Here is a 24,987-nt window from a genome sequence, read left to right as displayed (position 1 = left end):
TATATAAATTAAGTTACATAGGCGCCACCAAGATAACCGTGCGGTTTTAGAGGCGAAGCCCTGCAAAGCTAACAATGAATTGCGGTACTGAGTTCCATTCCAGGTCTAGGCCTTTTATTTAAAGATTAATATGAAAAATTTATAGTCACTACGTTCGATAGTCGCCTCCGCCTTTCCGCGACTTAATTTGGGAGATAATGGAAGTAAAGCTTTTTATTTAGTTATATTATTTTCTATTTTTATAGGAAGAGCAAGAAAAAGATTTTGAAGATGGTGAAGTATTAGTTGAAACTGAACCAATAAGATACGAGTTGACAGTAATAAGATATAACATGGATCGTAAAAATATTGCCAACAAAGAGAAAATTCTAGGATCAACCTTGTTGAAAAATGAAAATCCATATGCTGCCACAATAGATACAATGATGGCATATGAATCCAATTATTCACTATATTGGGGTCAAGGTAAAGCCATACTCAAAGGACTGCCAACCATTATTCGACATCAGAATGGTTCATTGATGGAAGAAATCAAATGGGGAATACCGGAATTTGAAGAAAGAAAAGATGTTTATAAGTAAGGAGATCTTATAAGTGATAGAAATTTCTTTTATATATGTAACTGTATAAATAATTTATTACATCCGGTAAAAGTCATAAATTTTCTTTTCTAGATTATTTTTCTTTAAACTTTTCCAGAGTCGAAGTCCACCTACTACCAGGAACTGCTGTTAATGTTACGCTGGTAGCAAATGATACTGAAAGTGAAACTCCTTATACGGCTAAACTGGTCGCTGTTTACGACGACGGAGGACATCGTTCCAGGACTGTACAAGGAATTCGTCGAGAAATGGCCATGATAGATGTAAAACCACTTTTTAGTCCAGTCTATTTTATAGGTAAGTGACTTCTGACTATAATAATAATATTTTTATCCCTATAGATAGGCTTACCATAATTACGAAGAGCCAAACCGGGACGCAGAGAAGGAAGAGGCTTATTTTCGTTTTGCTTTTCGCTTAATTTGTGTTTTTCATATTTGAAATGCAATCAAAATTATTAAGAACTGAAAACATATTAATAAGTGAGCGCGGGGGAACGATCGGCCGGGATGTCGGTGTTGTTCAAATTTGACCGGGACGCCGGGACTGGGATCTCAAATCGGGACCATCCCGATCAAACCGGGACGTATGGTAAGCCTACCTATAGATGCAATGGATGCAATGATTCCTTTTAAAGCGAAAGGAATTAAGTATGACTCAAAAGTACTTAAGTTGGAAGAAAATTTGCGACTTAGAACTTAGAGATTACTAGTAAAAGTCATGTGAGCCTTTTCACCACATTTTGCTTTCTAATCAAGTGAAAGGAGTTGAAAAATCTGTTCTCTATTTTACCTTAATGCAATCGCTCATTGCACTGCTCTTACGTAATAAACTGAAACACACTAAAATAATTTTTGTCAACAGGAAATATGTCTTTGGTTCCTACTACAACTACGACAACCACAACAACTACAACCACTACCAGTACAACAACGGCACGTACTACAACCACTGAGGAAGGACCAAAGAAAGGTGGACGATCTGATGGGGCTAAAGGTGAGAATTCCAGTATGATGAACGATGAAGGCGCTGAAGAATTAAAACGACAAGAAAACGTATTAACAGCAGCCGGCGGAACTGGAAATAGCGGAACTATTGTTATGGCCTGTTATCCATTTATAACAGCAATTTTAACAGCATCTGGGTATAAATTGTTGTTGAGGATAATCAACATTTAAGATAAATAAAACTAAACTACTTTCTTTTTCTTTTTTTTTAGTAAGAACCAGCTGGGTACCAAAATGGATTTTTTCTGTTATGTAGTTCTACAAATAAAATGAATGTTATTTTAAGAGATAACCACTGCCCTCTTTTATAACCTTCTGCCTAAAACACGTATTTTGTTTTTGTTTTTTGTAATTTTTATTTGTAAAAATAAAGGTACCCAGTTTTGTTCTGTGTATAATAAAATAAAAAAATTTTCATTTTCTGTTAAAAAAAAAAAAGAAGAAGAAAATCTTGTGATAGTGGCAGAAAATAATGGCTTTTCATGAAAACAAATTTTGTAGAAATGCCACTAAAAGAAATTGAAAAACAAACATACAGATGTATTTTGAGTTTTTAATGTTGTTAAACTTGTCTGTTATTAGGAAATAATCTAAGGGAAAAAAAAGGAGTAGTTATTCTTATTATCTTTATACAATAATTTTTTTAAAAAATCAGAAATTATGCAAAAATAAACACGATATAAAGTTTTTTAAGAACAAATAAATAAATAAAGGCAAGGATTGCTAGCAGCGACAATTTCTAAACATTTAGATCATTATTCAATTAAAAAAAAAGTAAATTTAACAAAAAAAATTAAAAAATAAACACTTTTTTAGATCGTCCTTTACAGACAATATAAAATTATTTTAAATGGTGAATAACTGTGTAAGTATAACTGCTTTGTGTCCATTTTTCATTTTTTCCAAAAAAAAAAAGAAAAAGTATAGGTTATTCCTTGCTTAATGACTTGTTGGTAAAATATGTAATGCCTGAAAAAAAATAAACCGAATGGCTTTAGAATTAGAACATTGTACCTGGGCTACAGTTATTAAAAAATCACCAATAATTTCTTTATTTTAGGGCTCACGATTAGTTCTTAGGGTCCTCCATTCTGGGCCATTCAATTTGGACCAACAGTTTTGTGAACAGAATTTTATTGGTTTCATTTGAATATGGTGTCCCTTTTGATTTGGGTATCCATTAAGGGCTGGTCCGTAAGTAAATTTAGGGCTCATGAGAGTTGTTCTTAGGTCATCCATTCTGGGCCATTCAATTTGTATCAACAGCTTTGTGAACAGAATTTTATTGGTTTCATTTGAATATGGTGTCCCTTTTGATTTGGGTATCCATTAAGGGACTGGTCCGTAATTAAGTCTCTTATTAGTTAATGAATTAATTTCTCTCGTTCAGTCTGTTAGATACATTTTTTTTTTGCCCTCCGAATTAGTTCAGCTCACAAAAGGCTTGGAGCACTCGGATCTGCTGATATTTCTGTATCAAAGCCAGAAAGATAATCGGGGACTCCCAACACATCAAGTTCATGGAAGTGAATATACTAGATAGACATGCACACAGTTTCCAACTAAAATTCTACCAAGTCCTGGGCGAGTTAAGATAACTCTAGGATTATCGACTGTTGGATTTAGTCTCTTATTAGTTAATGAATTAATTTCTCTCGTTCAGTCTGATAGATAAGTTTTTTTGCCCTCCGGATTAGTCCAGCTCACAAAAGGCTTGGAGCACTCGGATCTGCTGATATTTCTTTATCAAACCCAGAAAGAAATATCGGGGGACTCCCACAACACATCAAGTTCATGGAAGTGAATATACTAGATAGACATGCACACAGTTTCCAACTAAAATTCTACCAAGTCCTGGGCGAGTTAAGATAACTCTAGGATTATCGACTGTTGGATTTAGTCTCTTATTAGTTAATGAATTAATTTCTCTCGTTCAGTCTGATAGATAAGTTTTTTTGCCCTCCGGATTAGTCCAGCTCACAAAAGGCTTGGAGCACTCGGATCTGCTGATATTTCTTTATCAAACCCAGAAAGAAATATCGGGGGACTCCCACAACACATCAAGTTCATGGAAGTGAATATACTAGATAGACATGCACACAGTTTCCAACTAAAATTCTACCAAGTCCTGGGCGAGTTAAGATAACTCTAGGATTATCGACTGTTGGATTTAAAAATTTTTTTTTTAAATAGACGAAAATCATGCTTCTTCAATTTTGAAGACATCTTCAATAAATTTAAAAAATATATATATATAAGTAGTGAACTGTTTAATAGTGTGGAAATTAGTATGGAAAACTTTGTTATTACGTCACTTATATTACGACAAAACTTTCAACTATTTTTTTTTGACTTGACGCAATGAAGTTGTCATATTTTAAGCAAAAGTCATTAAGTAGGAGAAGGATCTTATAAGAAAATGAAACAACTAGTTTAGAAACCCATTAAATAACTATTCTTCAAAACCTTCTTTCCATTTCTCTATATCTCATTTATCTATAATCTCTTACTTTCTTAATAATAGTCTTTAAAGCTTTATAAAATAATAATATTTGAATAGAATTAATCAATTGATGTAAATTAAAAAAAAAAAAAAAATTATTAATGAACACGGAAAGAATGAAAGCTTTGATCGTGAGATTTGTTACCCCCACCACTTGGCCCAAAATACGATAAAAATTCCTAAGTATCTTATTAAGTAGAATATTTTGATCATGTTTTTACATTCCTTTAATGAAAATATAAATAAAAATTACGATTGTAATCTTTATTTTAAAAAGTATATATTGTATATCCTTTGATAAATGTAAAAATAAAATAAAATTAGTATTAAGTTGTAAAAAAAAAAAAGAAATAAAGTAAAAAAATGTATAAGATGAAGAATCGGTGGAAAAAGATCCGTGTAAAGATTGAAGAAGATTTTTCTTTCTTTTCAAAAGAAATGGGAAGTTTTTTATTATTTTTTTTAATTTAGTTCATGTAAATTTGTTTATATATTAATTTTAGCACAAAATATTATATATTTTTTTTGTCAATTCATTGAAAACATTTCTTTTTTATCCTTATTTAAATTTTTTCCCAATAGTTAGCAGTTTTTTATAATAAAGTCTGAATAATTCTTGAGTATGTATAGCACATTATTATAAGTATATAAAAAATAATTATTATTATAAAACACAGAAAAAAATTATATGATTGCACAGAAATGATTGTATAATATGCCTAAAAAAAAAAATAATAAATTTTTAAATATTATTTTTGTACAATTTATGTATATGTAGTAATTATTGTAGTTAATGTATTGTAAAACAAAAAAAAAACAAAAAATGTTTAGATTGTAAATTTTTCGACTAAGTTGGTAGTGGGGCTGACTTTTCTGAAATATTGTGTGAACATAATGTCCATTTTTTAGGCGTCAATTTGTGACAAAAAAGCGTAACAGTGGATAATTTAAAAGAAAAAAAAAAAGCTATTTAATCTCGTATTAAAATTCAGTATTCTTGAGGCCTCTTTAAGAAGATCGATAAATCTAGGAGGCTAGTCAAACTTTCATATCGATGATGAACTTGAAAAAGAATTGGGAGGCAAACAATTAGCAATGGAATATATCCCCTTCTTTATTATCGAAAGGTTTATGCAGAGGTTCCTCTGCAGAGCAGTTTTACATCCTACCAGGAGTACAAAGCGTCCAAACACGAAATAATGGGGAGAGTACATGCAGGTCTGTGTAACTCCTTTACAAAGAACTCACTATAGATGGGATTTGGCCATCTGTCGGTCATTATATGTTTCTGTATCCCCACTTAGGCTAACTCATCCATTGGCTTTGGTTTGTAAAATTCTATTATTAATTATGATCCAAGGAAAAACGATTGTCATTGTGTGTGTGGGGGGGGAGGGGGAAAGACAGCTTGTAAATCTGGTTACCAATTAGAATAAAACAAATGTGTGCAAAGAAACGCTGATTGCTAACAACTAAATCGGGGAAAAAGTTTACGAGATAGTCCCCCTTGCTACAAAAAAAAAAAAAAAATGCTTTATTTTTGCCACCGACCAATTCTTAGATTTAAGCCGCTAGTGCAGTAAAAAAAAAAAAAAAAAAAGCCTCTCTCTGGTCTGGCCAATGACCTAAGACGGCCGCCTTAAAGTAAAGATGAAAAAAAAAAAAAAGAAAAGTCCATTAAGAAGATATTCCTTTTCATCCCATGAAAAGCAACATTTTTCGCACGAGATTTCAGATACCGTCGCCTTGTTACAACACTTAGAAACTGTTGTTTTTAATCACACTTACTTTGGAAATGCATATTTCAGACGGACATATTTTTGTTATCTTTTTTTTTGTTAGTAGCATATTGTATTTAGTTTATAATATTATCCTAGTTCTTTCCTTTCATTTTGATTTAAGAAGGGTAAAAAAAATACAAGTCTGAAGTGATTCTAAGTTGTGGTAGTTTGCTTTTAAGACAATAACATATTTAAGAAAGAAAAAAAAATAGATCCATGCAGAAAAAAAGTAAAATAATGAAGAATTGCACAGAATTAATAAAAAAATATAAAGAATAACAAGAAGTTACCAAGAAATTTTCGCTTGTGAAATAAAAAAGTAAAAACAAAAATATATGTACAAACATAAAGTTGTAGTAGTGTCTGCCGTCTAGTTAGTAATAGTGTTGAATTTTATAAGTTTTTTGGTCCAAGGCTACCACAATAAAAATAAATGGAAAAATCAACATACATAGATCTATTTAAAACAACATACATTTTTTAGATGTCTCTAATTAATGTTAAGTAGTGTTAATAATAATTATTTAGATTTGAAGAACAAATATCTCTTCATATTTTGTAAATTACCAAAATAGATTGTGGAATAGATAAATTATTCTATTTTATCTCTCAATTTAAATTGTATTTACAGGTATACACATACAGAAAAACAAAAGATCTACAGCCTTCATATTAAAGGATGCTTTTTTTAAAAAAGAAAGCGAAATTAAATACAACTCTTACATTAATTATGTATTATGTAAAATTTAGTTGTTGTATTTTAAAAGTTGGTAAATATTTTCTGTGGATTATTTTTTTTTTTTATTCCAGAAGTAGGACTCCCTAAAGTAGTATTTCTGCTTCAGGAGAGCTTTCTTCTCATGGCTTTAAAGTAGAATAAAAAAAAAAATCGAAAGGTAAGAGGAATTTTGGTCAAATGCCCTCATGATCTCGTGACGCCATTGAAAGAAATATTTTTTTTTAAAAAAAAAGAGCATGATTGAAATTCAATTCTTGCAATAAGTATCAAAGCCGCCGGAGGTGTTTTGTATTACCTAGGCTTACCATACGTACCGGTTTGACCGGGATGGTCCCGGTCAAACTTGAACTAATATGTTTTCAGTTCTTAATAATTTTGATTGCATTTCAAATATGAAAAACACAAATTAAGCGAAAAGCAAAACGGAAAATGAGCCTCTTCCTCCTCTGCGTCCCGGTTTCGCTCTTCGTAATTATGGTAAACCTACCTATAACCATTGCTGCAAACAATTGGAACACAAAAAAACCGTTTCGCGTTAACAGATCAACAACGAACGCAGAAATGGCGCATACGCGTACTTAGCTAAAACGTGCTTAGAATTTTTCTTCAAAGGGGGAAATCTACTGTACATTTTCTGTGATGAAATACAATAAGTATTCTTCGCGGTTGTCAAAAAAGTAAATTTAAACCCTCTTTAGCACTTCTCAGCCGATTCTTTTCCTTCGCTAATGTAAAACCATTTTACTAGCACCAACAGAATTAAAACGTTTTACCAACGTAAAAATTAATTATTTGCATTTATGATGTTACTTTTTTCCACGAGATTTCAAATAGGTATGAATTGCTCACCACCAAATTGCTTTTTTTTGTCAGGTTTTCTTTTTAACTTGGAGAGATAAAGCCTTTATTAAAGAAAATTATAACACAAGAAGATTACTTCTAATGATTCAGCATTTTATCAGTAACTTAAGAGCGAAATTTTCTGAAGATATATACACAAATGGAACTGGTAAGATGGTGATGAAAACGCCAAACTGGTACAAAAATAAAGTTTCCTTAGCACATAACGAATAAATTTTTAATTTGATTATATTACGTCCTATTCATTAATAACTTCTACATCCTGACGCAGTAATAATGGCAGCACTTGTAACAAGGCCTTTTGAAGGTGCTGCCTTCATACGCCAGGCTTACCAACTTTCCTGAACTTCATGAAAAGAAAAACGTTCCCCCGCCCTCATTTAAATGTGTGATAATTTCCTAAAGCTGTATTTCTATATCAAATAATCATCAGTCCACTTTTCACATCCTTTACAAGAAAATGTAAGTATGAAGAATATTACAGTAAATTACAATATGGTTCCCGAGACTTAAACAAAAATAAAAAATCTAATTTTATGCAGCTTTTGCAAATATCAATTTATTACGAGAATACCTTTTAAAAAATGGAAAGACCATACTATGTCAGAACTTAAGTAATATTTTTGATTTGCTTTTTACAGTTAATGCGTATGTTATAAATTTTAAAAAAGTTATTTAAAAGTAATTTTTTGAAACTAAATTGATATTTTTAATAATAACGAGCAAAAAAAGAATTAAAATTACTCCAATAAACTCATAGATTTATTATAGAACAGTTGTATAAGTGTTGATCCATCGAAAAGTGCAGGAAAAAGAATGACAATGAAAAACACCCAACTTTGACAAATTTTTTTCTCTTTTTCTTTACTGAATTAACTATTTCAGCAACGACGTTCAGTATTGAAGAACGGAATGCAGGAAGAAATGACCGGTTCTGGCAAGATAGAGCGAAGAATGCCGCCACTGGGAATCGTAACTCTTAAGAGAAACGTTAAGTAATAACCAAGGAATATTAATATTAAAAACACTCCAGGCAAATCACGATAATGAAACATTTATGCTCGATTATAGTATTAAATAAAGGGTATGGCTACTTTAATAAATAAGAAAACTAATAAATAACTTATTTTCAGCCGAACCGGAGCAAATTTTATTTAATAATAATCGAACAATATGAAACATAAATCATCCGGAAACATTTAACAATTTATTGATTACAAGAAATTCAAATTTTCAAAATATATAAAGATAAAACTACTTACCCATTGTACCGAGCTGTTGAGGAGTGAGTTTTACAGCAGCCTGGGTAAGACCAGCTGCAGATAGTCTATCAGACAATGTAGACAACACTGACGGTTGTCTATGAAAAGATCTTATGCTTGGACTACCGCTACGTTGAGATCCGGCTTGGCTAGCGCGTTCTGTAAATGTTATTTATAAATAATCAAAAATTATATAAAATAAAACAATCTCCATTACTGTAATGATTATAGTAGATTGAATGGGATCGGGTTAAAAAAAAGGTTGAATCTTTTGCAATCTTAAGATTTAATATAGCTCCTTATAGCTACTTAGTCATAGAAGTTGACGTATGTGAAATGTAAAGCATGTGAATTTGAAAGATCCTAGACATTATTGTTTCACCTAATAAAAAGCCAGAAAATTAACACATTCTGTTCAGTATATACATTCTGAGGAAGAAGAGGTTCCTAGAATTTATCCAGAGAGCAGGTATTGTAGAACTGGGACCACGATGAGAAGATTGTACTGTTGGCAACCTGTACAACAATAGTCCAATCTGAACTTCTTGAATTGGTAAAAAAGTAACATTTGCCTTAACGTGTACCTTAGAAGAGTGTTGTGAGTGTGAAACCAAAAACGAATGTTAAGGATTTCATACCCAGATTTGAAATTTATCACGAATGTGTCACCATCACCTCAGGAATCGCCTCAAAGATTGTTGAATAATGAAAATGAAATCCAACGAACCAGAAATGAAATACTTATAATCGACACTGACTGTACTTCTGAACCATAATTGTATTTCTGATTGTCACAAAACGAATTATTTGAATTTATAAAGAATTTTTTTCTTTTTAATGAAAATAACTTAAAAAAATCAACGATTTTAATTCACAATGGCATTCTTAGAAACCGTGGAAACCTGAGATATAATTGTAAACATCAACTAACGACACAGGTCTCTAAAGAATAATGTGAGTTGGGAATGCCACTCCTATATTCTCTGTTAATTGAAAAAAATATGAATGTTCAACATACCACCATTCGGGCTGGTTCCCACATTAGCACTAGAAATCGGAAGCTGTCTTATTTTTTTGTTAAATTTAATAGAAGTTGGTGCTTTTCGTCGGCGTTTTAGACACTGCGCTACGAACGCAAGTAAAGCTACACCGGCACTTACTGACACGATAACTATCTGAAATAGCAAGGAATTATATAAATAATTTGAAAAATCTGTTTTCCAATTATCTTTACCAATAATGCAGTGTAAAGGTTTTACAATTTAAGAGATTTCTTGAGTTATAGTAACTTTAATTACCTTTTGGGTTGTAGAGAGTTGGATATTGACACTTCTCCAACTTCGAAATGCGTTAGGTAAACCTGTATTTGATCTTAATTGCGCTAAAAACGACATGATTTAACCGCAAAACGATCGTTAAAGCGGAAAATCTCCACGATAGGATTATTGTTTCATAGTATACAGTAAAAATCACTTGCTTTAAAGTTTGCACTATCCCATGTGATATCCTTCTTTCATCGTAGGTGTTAATAACCTGTACACAAAAACAATGCTTTAACCTTCTGCGTCAACGAAAGCGGAGAGTAGGTTTAGCTAGTTCTGTTAGTGTTAGTAGAGTTTAGTCTTAGAGCAATTAAGATCTAATTAAATTCAAGTTTAATTTAAATTGTTTATGTGTTCTGTATGTTCCTGTAATTGTATTCACCATGTAGAGACAATAAGGATAAACTATCAAGTTTTTCAGAATTCCAGTGGAATTTAATATAAGTATTAATTTAAAAAAAAGAAAGAAAAAAGCTTAAATTAGCTTATACGTTTTCTATTGACTAGAATTAATGTTCAGATCTCATCTTGTCTCAAGGATGAAAACTTTTAACATTCGATCTATTCTATAATTATTTTTTAAAAATGTCTTCTTGTGAACCAAATAAATTGCAACTACCTGGTGTATCCATAAATGATCTACCTAATGAAGTCTTGGAACATATCATTGGCCTGCTACCACCATACAAAGACTTAGAGAATTGTATGCTAGTTTGTAAACGATGGCATAGGAATGTTCAGAGTAAGCACTTACATATTCAATATCAACAGTTTTTTTTTTTTTTTTAATTTAAGTTTATTTCAAATTTAACGATTGATTTCAGATGTAATTAAGCATAAAAAGATTGATTTCTGTCGTGCAATAAAGAATTTCAACACTGAATGGGAAAACATCAGTCAAACTTTACAAAGCAATATTATTACAAAACGATATTCTCATTCAGCTTGTGTTCATGGTAAAATATTAGTAACTAATCATTTTCTCCTAAAAATATATAAATAAATTGGAATAAAAGATTATTGCTATTATGAACTTTTACAGAGAATTTTATGTACGTATTTGGCGGCTGTACATCGACAAGTACCACGTTCAATGATCTTTGGAAATTAGATCTTTCAACGAGAAAATGGCAAAGGTTATTAACAATGGGAAGATATCCTTCACCGAAAGCTTATGCTTCGCTGGTCTATTATAAAAGAAACTTGGTTTTATTTGGAGGCTGGACACATCCTTCGCCTTTCCCTCTCCACCAGGTATTATTTATTTATTTTAAAAACTGATGCCTTATACAAAGTGTCATTAAATCTTAATAGTTGTGTACATAGCACGGCACTCCCAAATTCTTTTTTATATTCAATCTATTAAATTCGTTTATGGTACAACAATAATTCAATTTCTTAAAGAGATTATTTCTGAGGATAAGTTTACAACATAATTTAGGTAACGTGATCCTCTTTATGTTGTACATCACTTCCCGCAGATGGCTGTACTGGCTTTAAGTTCTTCGTAGTTAATTCAAGGCAATGTTATGAAATTCGTTTTCTTTTTCCAGCTACACTTCTTTTTACCTTGTCCGAAGATAATTTTAGCAATTTGTAGCAAAAGTTAGGCTAAATTAAATTCCATTCTTGTAATGTAGCCTCGCATATTTATAGACAATTTGAACTATCTCTTATAGAAGTTCAGATATCTTGTATCCTAATATTGAAAGTTCGTATTGTGTTTAATATTTGTTTCTTAATTAACATCTTTTTGTAGGCTTGGAGGACATTTAATGAATTACATGTATATGATATCGATGAAAATTATTGGAATAGAATGAATAATACTAATCTTTATCCACCATCAATGGCAGGACATTCAGCTACCGTGCACAAAGACAACATGGTCATCTTTGGAGGTCTTCAAGATTACAGAGGGGGGTATGTATTCATTTTTTATTAATTTTCTAAATAATTCTTTTGATTTTTTTTTTCAATTGTAAAAAAACTATTGACAGATCAAACGATGTCTGGAGCCTTAATCTGGCCACGTATACATGGACCAAAAAGGAGACTAATGAGTGCAAACCTCATCCCAGATATGGACATTCTCAGATAGCTATCAGTGATGAGCATTTAATAATCCTAGGTAAATTTTATTATTTTCATGGTAATAGTGCATGAAGAATTTTATTATAAAATTTATTAATATTGTGAGAAGATTGATAAAAAAACTATTTCAGGCACATTGTGATTAATATCTTAGTTTCTCCACAATAATTTATAAGCACCCAAACCCAAAACGATCACTCGTTTTTGTTTTGTAGCGCAAAGATGAACTAAATATACAAGTTTTATAGTTGTTCGAAACGTTGGCGTAAAGATTTTTTCTTTAAAAACTGGCCAAAACTCAAAATTCCTCAGAAATAATATGTATAATTTACTTGTATCATTCTGTCATAGTTCTGTTTTTCCTAAATCTTTATTTAAATAGGCTATTAATCTGTTGATCATTCTATATCACAGGTGGATGGGGTGGCCAACCAAACATGATTCTCAACGATGATGTCTGGATGTTGAATATGGTTGGTAGAGTTTGGTTATGGAGTATGATCACTGTAAGAAATCATCAATGGGCAGCTTCACATTTGTGGTGTCATCCAGCTTGTAAAGTAAGTCTTACTTTAAAATGTTTTTATTTTTTGATGAATTTTACGTTTGTGCTTTAAAAATATTTCATTTTTTTTAACTTTCAAATAATTGTTTGGGAAGTGGTTTACAGTTTCGTTTTGAATAATCTTTGAAAATAAAATATTTGTTCCCCTGAGATGTAAAAAGGATACTTCTTAATTTCTGGGTGTAATAATTGTGGTTTGTCTAATCTTTAAGGTGGATGATTATGTGGTTGTACTCAGTAGGAATCCTGATTCTTCTCCTACATCGCTTGCATATTCTCGTTGGACAACAAATAGCCAGATTGGAGTGACACATCGACGCCTTGGGTTACAACAATTGCGTGGGTTAGTACTTCTGCAGTTTCGTCTTATTTCTATGTATGCTAGTCTATTTTTATTTATTCGCCAATTTTTCTTCCCAGGAACAACCCATTTAGAGTGGGCGACGACAGCGCAGGTCCATCAGTAGACAGAGATGTAAATGTGAACGGTAGGCGAGGTAGTTTTCCGTCCAGATCAGCGCCAGGAGTTGAACAACCACCAACATCACCTCCTGAACAACAACAACTCCCTGCAGAACATCCATTACCAGCACTAAACCCAGCACCAGCGAATAATATAAATATGAGCGCATTTCGTTGTGACCGCTTAAGATGGACATTTCGTGAAAAACGACTCGCAGTTTTACGCAGAATGGAAAATCGTTTAAGAATTTTAGAATCAGAAGAAGAAGTACAATCACAGAAGAAACTGCAACAGAAAAATCAACCACCTAAAATGGCCATGTTTGTGTTGGACATAAGAGAAGTTATGGAAAATAATTCAGCCGAATGGTTACCTATAAAATCAGTAGCCTACGGAGGACCGGAAGCTACCATTCTGTACAGTCTTGTTATTGGCAATGGTGAATTGATAATGTTCGGCGGTATACGTAAAGAATCTGGATTTACAATGAACGAAAGAGAAGATACAGAAAATCCTTCGGATACTGTTTCAAATTCACTTCATTTCATTATTGCTCCTCATACTTCTATATAAAACATTATGAATCTCTTAAAATTTATCAGTTTATTTTATAACTTCAGGGGGATTCAAATTGAGATTGCTTTCGTTAATTTTTATTTTTTGTTTTAAACTAAACGAACAAACTTCACATTTACTATACATTTTCATATTTAATAATTGATTTAAACTGGAAATGTATCTTTTAGAAGCAAGAGCCATTTTCGAATCACCGAGCAACTTTCCTGTCCGAGTATAGTTGAGGACATAACATTCTACTGCTTAACTGAAATCTCAATCGAGAGAGAGAACGATTATTCCTCTTTCAGTACTTTAAGAAGAGTTTTTCCATCACATCTCCCGCAAAATGTTTCTTCTTCATTTGATGATAAGCTGGATCAATTTCTACGACTTCAAAATGAAAATCACTGTTACACTACTAATCCTGGAATTAATTATGTTTATAGTTAGCAAATATTGTTGATAAGAAAGGATTAAGCAAGTGCAGAATTTCAAGTCTTCTGATTTTCATTTTTATAACAAGTAAGTAACCTATTTCTGCCAAGAATCGCGCGTTAAGAACCTTTACTAAAAATAGATTTCAGTAAACTCGAATTAATTTCAACCGTACTAGCAAGAAGGCGCTAATAATGCGTGGGTGTGCGAGATATGATTTGCGAATTATGGTTTAATTTGAGAACGAATTCAGGCTGAATAATTTTAGCTCAGTCTTGAGAGCTTAGATTTTTTTTTAGGGTGGCATAAAAAACGCTCTGCGACCTTTCTAGATTAAATTTACCCCCCTTAATGGTGCTAGCTAACACCCTACACATCACCTCCCCTTTCTCGTTTAAGATGTAATAGAAGTCTCGTGAACGTGGAGGATTCTAGGTGGTCATCTTTCAACACCTACATCTTCCTCCTTATATGATGGCTTCTCGTGTCCTTTAGGGAAGATTTATTGGAGTTTCCTGTATAGAATCTGTAAGTATCTTCACGTTCCAAGCTTTGAACTTTTACAAATGCTGTCGTGAGTCGAACGAAATACTTCAGCATTCAAAACTTGATTTTCTCCTGAGAGCTTGCCATGTCTCTCAGATCTCTTCAGGTTATAGTCACTCGGGACAGATCTCTGCTTCAGTTCCAAGAGGTTGGTGCAAACTTCCTCTTATTTAATAGCTCCTCCTCCCCTTTAATTACTTAGAGGAGGCTTTCCTCCTCTTGTTTCATTTTAGATTTACAAAATACTGATATAATAAATACCCCACTGTATTTACTATACTTCTACAGCCAAAGACTTTGAAAAAGAAGGTGGTCTCACAAAATGGGTTTTATTTTTTTACGTTCTTGTTTAAAAGTTATTCAGTTACAATAGTTTTAAATGTTGAAAATAGTATTCAATTTTTCTTAATATTTTTAGAAAAAAAATCTTGATGCAATAAATGGGTGAATATTACAGAAATAATGGGAATAAAAAAGTTTTCATTAATTGATATGAAATTATTATTCTTTATAAACTTTTATTTTTTAAAGCAATCGAATGTACACCTGCTAAATTTATAACAAATTCTAGATGTAATAATTGTAAATTAAAAAAAAAAAAAAAATTAAAAGATCTATTATAATTCAAACTATTCGATAATGCCGTACTTTCCCCCACCCCCTACTAAAACATACCATATCGTGTAAAACATTTCTTTGAAGAAATCAATTATTTTTAAAGCTAGTCTGAATCACTGGCAGGTTTAAGGTTTCCAAAAACAGCGTCTGGGATTATTTGTTTTTCAACCGGCATATCTTCTGGAAAAAAAAAAATACAAAATAAATAACATGTAAATAATCTCTAATGAAAAGACTGAATGATTTTGGGAAGTTATAACCCTTATAAAAACATCGTTAAATGTTTTGGATGTGTATCGCATTGATAGATGATAACATTCTCAGATCCGATATTATACAGGGTGTTCATTTTAAGACGGCTCAAATGCATTTCATGCTTAAACGGTTGATCTGAGCAAAAAATGGTAGAGGAAAAATTTGTTGCCAATCACCTCTAGTTTCTGAATATGTGACTTGATTTTAGATTCCTGCCCGCATAAGCGGCTGGCTGAGGCGCGACCAAAAGTGAGGGTTTGCGGTTGACCCCCATTTTCATGTACACAGTTTTAAAGAGTGTAAAAAGTTATGAAAGAAACCAATCATGTGCTTCAGGTAAACATGATGTCTGCTCAAATGTTATCAGCTGCTAGCAACGTTTCTGGTACAGTATCCGATCTGGCTCCAGGAGCTAAAGATGGTATGCGCATGCTGGAGGCTAAAGCAGCGGAAATGAAGAGCACATGGGTCATTTTTATGTATTTTTTCAACCCCCTTTCTACTGTAAATATTGCCAAGGCAGTAAAGCTAGTATTTTTCTTAATATCGGGAAATAAGTAGTTTTCCGAGTGATTGTTCTAAGAAAAATCAAATGTTAAAGAGCTTTAGATGTTCTCAAGCATACACAAAATGTCTAAAAATTAATTTTACATCTGTTACAAACAAGAAGGTTTAATAATTATTTGGTAATTTTGGGAGAGTTGCGTTTAATTCCCAAAAAGATTGGAAACCTCCTGCCACATATTTAAGTGATCAATATCTTTCATGTAAAGGATCAAACTTATTCCTTAATTTATCAAATAATGTACTTTGCTCAACTTGTGAAGCATGTACTGTGCCTTCAAAGGTGCCTCCTCAGATGCAGAGAGCAGTTGATAACCTCCTGGCTAACCTGGCTTGCGAGCCAGAGGAGGCACCTTTGAAGGCACTGTACATGCAGCAAAAGTGCAATAAAAATTAATCCAAAATAATTACCTTCTCCGTCGTCGTCATCATCATCATCGCTAGCTTCTAGAATGTCGCTTATATCTATTTCATTAGGATCGCTTCCAAGGTCCATGTGAGCAGATTTGGTCGTAATAGTGTTATCTACTGTAACTTGTGTTTCACCTTTGACGAACATAATACCCGAACTAAGAGAAGATGGATCTGGAAAAAAAAAAAAATTAAGCAAAAAAAAAAAGTATATAATATTTTCTACGATAATATTAACAGGAAATTAGTTAGAATGGGAACATACAAAACTTACTTTTACCATTTACAGACATTTCCGCTGCTTTAGCCTCCAGCATGCGCATACCATCTTTAGCTCCTGGAGCCAGATCGGATACTGTACCAGAAACGTTGCTAGCTGCTGATAACATTTGAGCAGACATCATGTTCACCTGAAGCAATATGACGGATGTAAGTTTAATGTGTGCTTTAAAAACAATGTAATTTTTTTTTAAAAAAATATCGTAATTAGAGCGTCATTAAGTGCATGTTTTTGTCCATTATTTTTGACCATTTCCGTATTTTACTACAACCAACAGAGATTGATTTATAACATGTAGAGAATTTGACTTCCAAGTGTATTACTTCTGTCGTAAACTTAACGGTATACATACTTCACTGATTGAAGGTGGTTGTACAGTCTAGTAAGAATGGTGAATTTATTATAAATAATTAAAATTATTATTGCGAAATGCAATCTAGAAAGCATTTCTAGAAATTCGAATTAGAGAAGAATTTGTGAATAATTTTTTAAGACTTCTTTTGTGTTATATGAAATAATATTGAGAATGCCAGCTATTAATCTTCCATAATTTAATTATAATTAATAACTTACTCAAAACGAAACATTTTCTACTCTAAGTGGAATGTTACTAATTCCAAGTAATTCTTAGTTTTATTAGAAATTCATTCTACTGTTTTTTTAAATATCTAAAACTATTTTTCATTTAGAATTATTACTGTAACATATTATTAAAAGATACTGTTTATTTTAGTGGGACATCTATGCACCTTTTATTTTTTGTTTTATAAAATTATTATTATTTTTTTGCGTTTATTGTGCTACAATCAGCGCGTTAGCGCTATAAGTAACAATGATAACAGTGAACAGTAGAAGTAAATGAGTGGAGAATTAACCCAGTGGTAACACTCCAAAACATTAGACTGTTAGTCACTCTCTTCACTTGAGAGGAGGATCACGAGGCCACTGTCTTTTAAGGCGTCTTGTCCGGGTTATCAGGAAGAGTTCTAGAAGAAAGATTTTGTGAGCTAGATGATTTATATGAGATTGCAGGCTGAAGTGGAGTTTTCTGTATCGTGTTTTCAGCCTCTTGTGTGGACAAAAGGAATGTTAAGGTCAGTGTGTATAGTCAGGTTGGAGGGCTAATAATATGGAGGGAACAATAGTTCGAAGTATTTTAGATTGTAGCGATTGAATCCTTTGGAGATTGGAGCGTTTGGTTGAACCCCACAGCTCTATTCCATACGCCCAGATGGGTTTCAAAATAGAAGTATAAATCAGTCTTTTGTTGTCCAGAGAGAGTTGTGATCTATCGTCTAAGAGTCTTTTAAGTAGTCGATAGCGTCTGTTAAGTTCTGTTCTTTTAAGTCTAGTGTGGGGTTTTTATAAAACTAAACTTAAAATTTCCTGTAGTAGTATAATTTATAAAAGTAAAAGTTAAATTCTGTATGTAGATATCCCACTAAAATAAACAGTATCTTTTAATAATATGTTAAAGTAATAATTCTAAATGAAAAATAGTCTTAGAAATTTTAAAAAACAGTAGAATGAATTTGTAATAAAACTAAGAATAATTTGAAATTATTCTTAGTACAGAAAATTTGAAAACATTCTACTTAGTACAGAAAATATTTCAAGATTTGAATATGTTATTAATTACAATAATAGAATTACGGAACATTAATTAATAGCTGGCATTCTCAATATTATTTCATTTTACACAAATATTTAGTTAAATCATCCTCTGACGATGAAAGTAAAATTCAAAACCGGTGAGAACTAATGAAAACATGCGTGCTACGGATAAAAGCAATGTTACGAAAAAGGATTCACAATGATTTCTAATAAAACCCATAGCAAAGGGTTTATTACGTACATTATTATTACATCCATTAATTTCTATCGATCTAATCTAATTTCTATTTTCTCTTCCGCCTTTTCAAAGTTAAGATATTTTATCACAGATCCGGCGGTTAAGGAACACTGCGATACCATAATGTTCTCTCTCTTTTCGAATCCGGTCAAAATAAAATGAAACAAAGCCTACGAAAACGGGGAAAGAAAAAAAATAATTATCGCTAATTAAAGTTTGGTTTACCTGTGTGTTATACGTCGCTTGTACACTTCGTTTAATCCTCAACATTTCTCTCATTGTATCTTCGTTTCCATGTCTGACTTCAAATTCTTTCCATGTGTTCCAAAACAATGTGGTCACCTAGAAAACAAAACAAAAATAAATATATAAATTCAAGAGAGCTTTTAATTGGAATAATTAATTTCTTAATGTGACTGGCCTATCAAACTTCAATCTATAATTGAAATCAATAGTAAATAACTACTCTAATGGTTGGGTCTTTTTTGTCTTTACAACAACCAGCTCTTGGGCAGACTATGGCAGTAAGAGGAGTAACGAGGACAGTGAGTAAAAGAGGAATGAAGTGGAACTCTTCCACAAAAAATGCTACGTTCTGTATTGATGATGTTGAACCAAAATTCCAAGTTGGACGGATTCACCGAAAATGCGATTCAATTTAAACTGCAATATTTCTCAGACAAATAATATACTCTTGGAAACTTACTCTAGGATCACATATCTGGCTACAATGTGCATAAATCGCTCTTGCACGATCTATTTCTCCCAGTTTGGTTTCCATTTCAGCAAACCTTAAACACATTTCTCGTGCATTATCCTCGCCAAGTGTATCAATTGCTTTTTCATAAATCTGTCGAGTTTTTGGAACACCATAAATCTCGGCTGCTTTCTTTATATAAATGTTAAATACCTAAAAAATGCATTTATTTAGTGGACTTGTAATAATAATAAATAGTACACATATTGCTTACAAAAGTTATTAAATAAATTTAAGTAATTTGTAAAAAATTTACGTCAAACATTTCTTCCGGAAGTACAGCTGAAGTGGCTCTTTCGTAAACGGCCATTGCGTGACGAGCTAGACCATGTTCCTCTTCTAATTTTGCGTAAAGCAGGTACAAAGCTAAAAACAAAAAATAAATTAATTTCAAATTAAAGAATAAATACATTTTTTTAAACTTTGACAGTAAAATAATTGCAATTTTTGTTTTTTTACCTTTGGCAAAATTTGGTGGACAATTTTCTAAACATTGTTCAAATAAATCTCTAGTCCTTTCCAATTTTGACCCACCATATCTATTTAAAAATTTAGTCAAATATGTATTCCAAATATCATAAACATTTGGCCATTTAAATAATGCGATTCCTTTTTCATAAGCCTAAAAAACAGAAAATAAATTAAATTAAAGTTCTAAAAAAAAAAAAAACTTCAAAGAGGACTTTGCAAACTCCTTGATAAAATCTCTGATATCCAAAGATCATCTCCAGATTTAAGAACTTCCTTAAATCCTGGACATTATGCCCAATCAACATCTTTTTTTTTTTGGATTAAAACTTTCCGGCAAGGCAATTGTATAAATTGACCGTCAAAAACTGCACGAAAATTGAATCCTTAATCTTGTTAATCCTTTTCTTTCCACAAAAAGCTTATTCGAAAGCTATGGTTGTTTGATCTCTGGAGATCTCGTATAAAAAAAAAAGTGTTTTACCATTTGCTAAACTTCTTGACAGAAATCTTCGGGTTAACCTAGAATGCTACATTTCTCAGTACTAATTTTTCCCTGATTTCCTCGGCAGGAATTTTTTCTTAAAGCTTTACTACTATTGCAACAATTTTCCGAAACATTCAACTCCTTATTTCAAATATTCACCCTTATTCACTCCAAAACTAGTTTTCATCTTTGCTACCAGTATCACAGCAACATACAACAAGAACTAAATTGTTCCTAATCCCTGCTATTTTATTGTAGAACTTCCCACATTTATCTATTCTTCAAGTTTCTACTTCCTATCTTCAAAATCATACCTTTTCCATTATTTTTTTTTCCCCCATAGCAGGCTCAAATTTCTAGCCTTAGTAACCTTCATTTAAATTATAGAAAAAGCTCTTATATCTCAGTTGATTCCAAATTATGAACTCCCTATTTATTCAGGATGTTGAAAATTCAGGATTAGGACATATGATTTTTATGAATAAGAACATGTATTATTATTATTTATAAAAACCAAAACTTACCCTAAATGCTTCTTCAAAATAATTATGCTCTTCCAAAAACAATCCATAATTTATAATGATTTGAGGTGTTGCTATTTTTAAATCTATTATTCTATCGTAAACGGCTTTACATGACTGAAAAAAGAAAAATCCAAAAATAAATATAATTTATTGTTTATATTCAAATGAATACAACATTTAGTAATTTTAAAGATAAATGCACTTCAGAAAATGTTAATATTCATTTGGCGAACTCAACCAATTGAAGTGTCGATCAAATTAAATTTGTTTTCCCTACAAAAGGGAGTTCAGCCATCATATTCGCCTTTTAATCATCATAAGTGACTGTAGATATCGATTATCTTAATTTATTACTTAAAGAATATCGAACAAATCGAGAAAATCTCCAAAAGAAGATAAATCATGGCGATCACTGTGGAGGTATCCCCCGTACTCTTATATCGATATTTTTTTTGGCTTTTATCGAACCCACCACAAAGAAACCATAGCGTAAACTTCTCATAAACTCACATACACGCCTGAGTTATTAAACTTTTTTTCCCTTTTTTTTAAAGTTACCTTAAAAGTGCCAAAACTTTCTTCTAGATCAGCATACATAGACCATAATTTCAAAGATTTATACAGACGCATTTGTACTGTTTCATTATCATCGTGATAATCTACTTTTCGGGAAGGCATAACCGTGGCTCTTTGTAATAATTTCAGTGCTTCTTCGAAATTCCTAAAAAAAAAGTTAAAAAAGTATAAAACTATTCAAAGCAATGTTAAAGAATCATCACACACACACTTTTGATGATTAATACAACAAAAAAATTCAGTACGTACTCATTTCTAATTTCCATTTCAGCCCATTCGCACCATACAGACGCTAAATCATCCACTCTGGTATATTCCACGAGTGTACCCTTCTCCATAATTACTCTTGAATCTTCGATTTGACCATTTTCTTCATAGAATTTGGCAAACGCTACCCACAGCATATGAGGTTTACCAACTGCTTGTTTTGGATCTACAGTTTGTACAGCTTCCGTATATGTATTGATAATCTAAAAATATACTTTTTTAGATTTAGAAACATTTTTAATGAACTTAAAAGTGAATTATTGCTATTAATTTATTTATTTATTTAAAACTTACATCATGTGGTTTGCCTTCGAATAACTGTACTCTTTTTAGCCACTCGTGTACATTATGGGGATTCTGACGAAGTAAAACAGAATTTAAAAGTAGTAATCTTCTTTCAATTAGATCCTCAAATCGTGCCATCCGAAGTTCAATATCAATATCGTCTGTAAGAATTAGGGAAAGAGCTTTAAATCGTAGCAAACACAATTTTGGTTTGTTGCCTTAAAGAGATTTCTTTATACTATTAGGGCAACTGTAATTGCTATTTTATTTAATGAATAGAGAATGAATGGAATTGCTGTACGTGTTAAGCAACCGAGTTTTTTCGTTCATTTTCTCTACCTCTACTCAGTAGAAGGTACTGTAACCGTGCAGATGTTCTTTTTTGAAATGTTTTTATATTTATGAATGTTTCCTATAAAATAACAATAGATGACAACAATGACGTTGATTTTTCCGTGGCAGCACGTACGTTTATTGCATGCATACAAAAGTTGTGTGAGACGGAAATAAAAGAAGTCTAATTCTCAACACCAAACTGTTTAATCTACCTCTGATAATGGAAGAAACTAGTAAAGGGTACCATAAAATGCGTACTAAAATCAACGATATCCATCACTGAGGATTTAATCACATTTTTAACGATTACAACAACAAAAAAGGAAGAGCATACTTGCTTCACAATTATTTAGCGTTCTAGAATTCCCAAATGGATATCCCAGATTCAAATCCAGCTGCCCGACACGTAGATTTTCTCTTCCTAGGAGCTTCTAATTCACTTTTCGATGATGGACAGATATTATTGTTTTTTTTTTTCAAGAGAAACTGAAAAAAAAAAAAAAACTCCGGCCGCTAATATCTTTAGAAGTTGCGAAACACCTCTCGATTTATTTTTTATACGTCCATTGTCTTTTGACGATTCTAGCGTGATTCCTAATTTTTGTGTACTGCAAATAGTAGCGGGAATCTAGCGGCCGGTAAGCTCCCGGTTGCTTTCGCTATCATTTGAAACGACTTATGTTCGAAGAACGAAATAGTGTCTTGGTTCTAAAAGAGGCCTAGTCCGTGGACTGCGCAAGATTAGATCTTTTTATATTGTACATTGAAAGCAACTTTCATTTAAGGAAGCTTTTACTAATATGAGAATAATTCCTGTAAATGTACAATAAATAAAAAGACTTTTAGAAAACAGATTTATATAGAATTAAAGTACCTAAAAACAATGATAGAACAATTAAAAGAAGTGATAATCAGGAACTTGGCGAAATAAGAATAATTAAATTATTTTATTGTAAAAAAAAAAACCAACCATCTTCCGTTGGTGCTGCTTTCTGAGATACTTCTTCCATCTTTTTATTTAATGACAATTCTTCAAATTGGGCGTACGCGTCGAATACTTGTGTAAAATCTCTAACAGTTGTGACCGTCTGAATAGCTTCTTCATAAATATCTCTTGCCTGCACAATAATATTCCATTTAGAGGCACTTTTATTGACTGTTCAAAAAAATGTTTTTACAGTAATTAACTTACTTTATCAAAAAGACCACTTCTGATATAATAATCGGCTAATGAATTCCACAGTCGTCCCAATTGATCTGTATATTTTTTCAATCCACTTCTTATAATTGCGTCAACATTAAGTGTTCTAAAAATTGAAATGATTAAACGTTAGTCATAGAACTTCTGATCTCGTAGATCCTATAGCCAAAATGAGAAATCACTTTCCTAGAAGGTCTTGGCGTTTCTATATCTAGGGGGCACTAAAAGATTGCAATTTATACCAGTTATAGAGCTAACTTTTCTCTACGATTTGGTACAAAATTCATTAAAATCACTGCAATACAAAGAGAGACAAAGAGGTTTGAAATTTGAACGATTTGCAAAACCACAAAACTTTAACCTGCTATATCTCTTATACTATTATCAGTAAAATAATGCTAATATTACAATTCGATTCAGAATTTTATGTAGATGTGCCTTTTGGGGGTGCCAACGCTGGACATCGAATAGCAGAGGAGTTAGCCCCCCTTTATGTAAGGCCCCCCTCCAAAATTATTATTACTAAATCGCAGTTTAATTTTGCTATTTACGTACAAATACCTTCCTATTTTATTCAAAACGCTTTCTCAAATATAAAGGTTATTGAGGATGGTTTCAGGACCGAAAATATAATTATTCTTTAAAATGATCTCTCCAGTGGTAGTTACGCTCCCGACTTAAAACCTTATCAGGTTGTACTGAAAGAATTACTTATTTCAGAATTCAAAAAAATCTGTGAACCAGACATGTAACTTTGCAAAATAGACAAAAAAAATCTATCTAAAAAGTTCAAAAAAAAAAAAAAAACCGTAAAAACTGACAGTATGAAATGTTAAGTAAAAGCGTTGATTAAACTATTTAAAGTTAAATCTTGGTTTCGTTTGAAACAGAGAAATATTTAACTTCAAATATCTCGTAAACTACTCGATAGATTTTGTTTATATTTTATCTGTATATGAAGGCCTCTTTTGTCTAGAATTGTACTAAATTTAGAAAAAATCTGTCGAGTAGGAAACGAGATATTTGGAGTTAAATTTTGGTTTCGTTTGAAACAGTGAAATATTTAACTTCAAATATCTCGCAAACTACTCGATAGATTTTGTTTATATTTTATCTGTATATGGAGGCGTCTTTTCTCTAGAATTGTACAAAATTTAGAAAAAATCTGTCGAGTAGGAAACGAGATATTTGGAGTTAAATTTTGGTTTCGTTTGAAACAGTGAAATATTTAACTTCAAATATCTCGCAAACTACTCGATAGATTTTGTTTATATTTTATCTGTATATGGAGGCGTCTTTTCTCTAGAATTGTACAAAATTTAGAAAAAATCTGTCGAGTAGGAAACGAGATATTTGGAGTTAAATTTT

At 31.8% G+C, this 24,987-nt stretch overlaps 4 protein-coding genes across 5 annotated transcripts in view; 2 read left to right on the top strand and 2 right to left on the bottom strand.

The window, feature by feature from the left end:
• The window catches only part of LOC141459676 (protein unzipped-like), a 125,869-nt gene extending 119,184 nt beyond the window's left edge, over positions 1–6,685 (top strand). For both annotated transcript variants that reach the window (XM_074139024.1, XM_074139023.1), the window contains exons 5-7: positions 246–577; positions 700–899; positions 1,467–6,685. In XM_074139024.1, coding sequence (XP_073995125.1) covers positions 246–577; positions 700–899; positions 1,467–1,780 — 846 coding nt within the window. In that variant the 3' untranslated portion in view covers positions 1,781–6,685. The remainder of the gene's footprint in view (positions 1–245; positions 578–699; positions 900–1,466) is intronic.
• Miga (mitoguardin) overlaps positions 1–10,291 on the bottom strand; it is a 236,717-nt gene extending 226,426 nt beyond the window's left edge. Inside the window, exons 1-3 of the mRNA XM_074139022.1 lie at positions 10,054–10,291; positions 9,774–9,930; positions 8,756–8,914 (exon numbers count right to left, since the gene is read on the bottom strand). Of these exons, the coding sequence (XP_073995123.1) occupies positions 8,756–8,914; positions 9,774–9,930; positions 10,054–10,149 (412 nt within the window). The 5' untranslated portion in view covers positions 10,150–10,291. The remainder of the gene's footprint in view (positions 1–8,755; positions 8,915–9,773; positions 9,931–10,053) is intronic.
• Positions 10,292–10,337: 46 nt separating this feature from the next.
• On the top strand, positions 10,338–13,947 carry Fbxo42 (F-box protein 42). The gene is made up of 8 exons (XM_074139015.1): positions 10,338–10,819; positions 10,902–11,033; positions 11,120–11,331; positions 11,837–12,000; positions 12,078–12,208; positions 12,586–12,731; positions 12,949–13,079; positions 13,157–13,947. Exons 1-8 carry the CDS (start codon positions 10,663–10,665, stop codon positions 13,770–13,772), a joined length of 1,689 nt encoding a protein of 562 aa, XP_073995116.1. The 5' UTR covers positions 10,338–10,662; the 3' UTR covers positions 13,773–13,947.
• fand (Pre-mRNA-splicing factor SYF1 fand) overlaps positions 13,389–24,987 on the bottom strand; it is a 35,178-nt gene continuing 23,579 nt past the window's right edge. The window contains exons 6-18 of the mRNA XM_074139014.1: positions 23,611–23,725; positions 23,389–23,536; positions 22,092–22,243; positions 21,780–22,000; positions 21,513–21,675; positions 20,955–21,068; positions 19,935–20,097; positions 19,732–19,841; positions 19,425–19,628; positions 18,944–19,060; positions 16,861–16,996; positions 16,587–16,760; positions 13,389–15,536 (exon numbers count right to left, since the gene is read on the bottom strand). Of these exons, the coding sequence (XP_073995115.1) occupies positions 15,460–15,536; positions 16,587–16,760; positions 16,861–16,996; positions 18,944–19,060; positions 19,425–19,628; positions 19,732–19,841; positions 19,935–20,097; positions 20,955–21,068; positions 21,513–21,675; positions 21,780–22,000; positions 22,092–22,243; positions 23,389–23,536; positions 23,611–23,725 (1,894 nt within the window). The 3' untranslated portion in view covers positions 13,389–15,459. The remainder of the gene's footprint in view (positions 15,537–16,586; positions 16,761–16,860; positions 16,997–18,943; positions 19,061–19,424; positions 19,629–19,731; positions 19,842–19,934; positions 20,098–20,954; positions 21,069–21,512; positions 21,676–21,779; positions 22,001–22,091; positions 22,244–23,388; positions 23,537–23,610; positions 23,726–24,987) is intronic.

This window comes from Rhodnius prolixus, unplaced genomic scaffold (assembly GCF_049639745.1).
Source record: "Rhodnius prolixus isolate KJV_2025 unplaced genomic scaffold, Rpr scaffold_17, whole genome shotgun sequence".
Taxonomy (NCBI): Eukaryota; Metazoa; Arthropoda; class Insecta; order Hemiptera; family Reduviidae; genus Rhodnius; species Rhodnius prolixus.
The sequence above is the reverse complement of the archived record's forward strand: the minus strand, read 5'-3'. Positions and strand labels throughout refer to the sequence as shown.

Excerpts from the sequence above, each read along its gene's own strand:
- Fbxo42 (XM_074139015.1), top strand. The coding sequence starts at position 10,663 with ATGTCTTCTTGTGAACCAAATAAATTGCAACTACCTGGTGTATCCATA. Across the intron at positions 10,820-10,901 it reads ATGGCATAGGAATGTTCAGA|ATGTAATTAAGCATAAAAAG; the intron begins GTAAGCACTTAC and ends GATTGATTTCAG. Across the intron at positions 13,080-13,156 it reads GGGTTACAACAATTGCGTGG|GAACAACCCATTTAGAGTGG; the intron begins GTTAGTACTTCT and ends TTTTCTTCCCAG.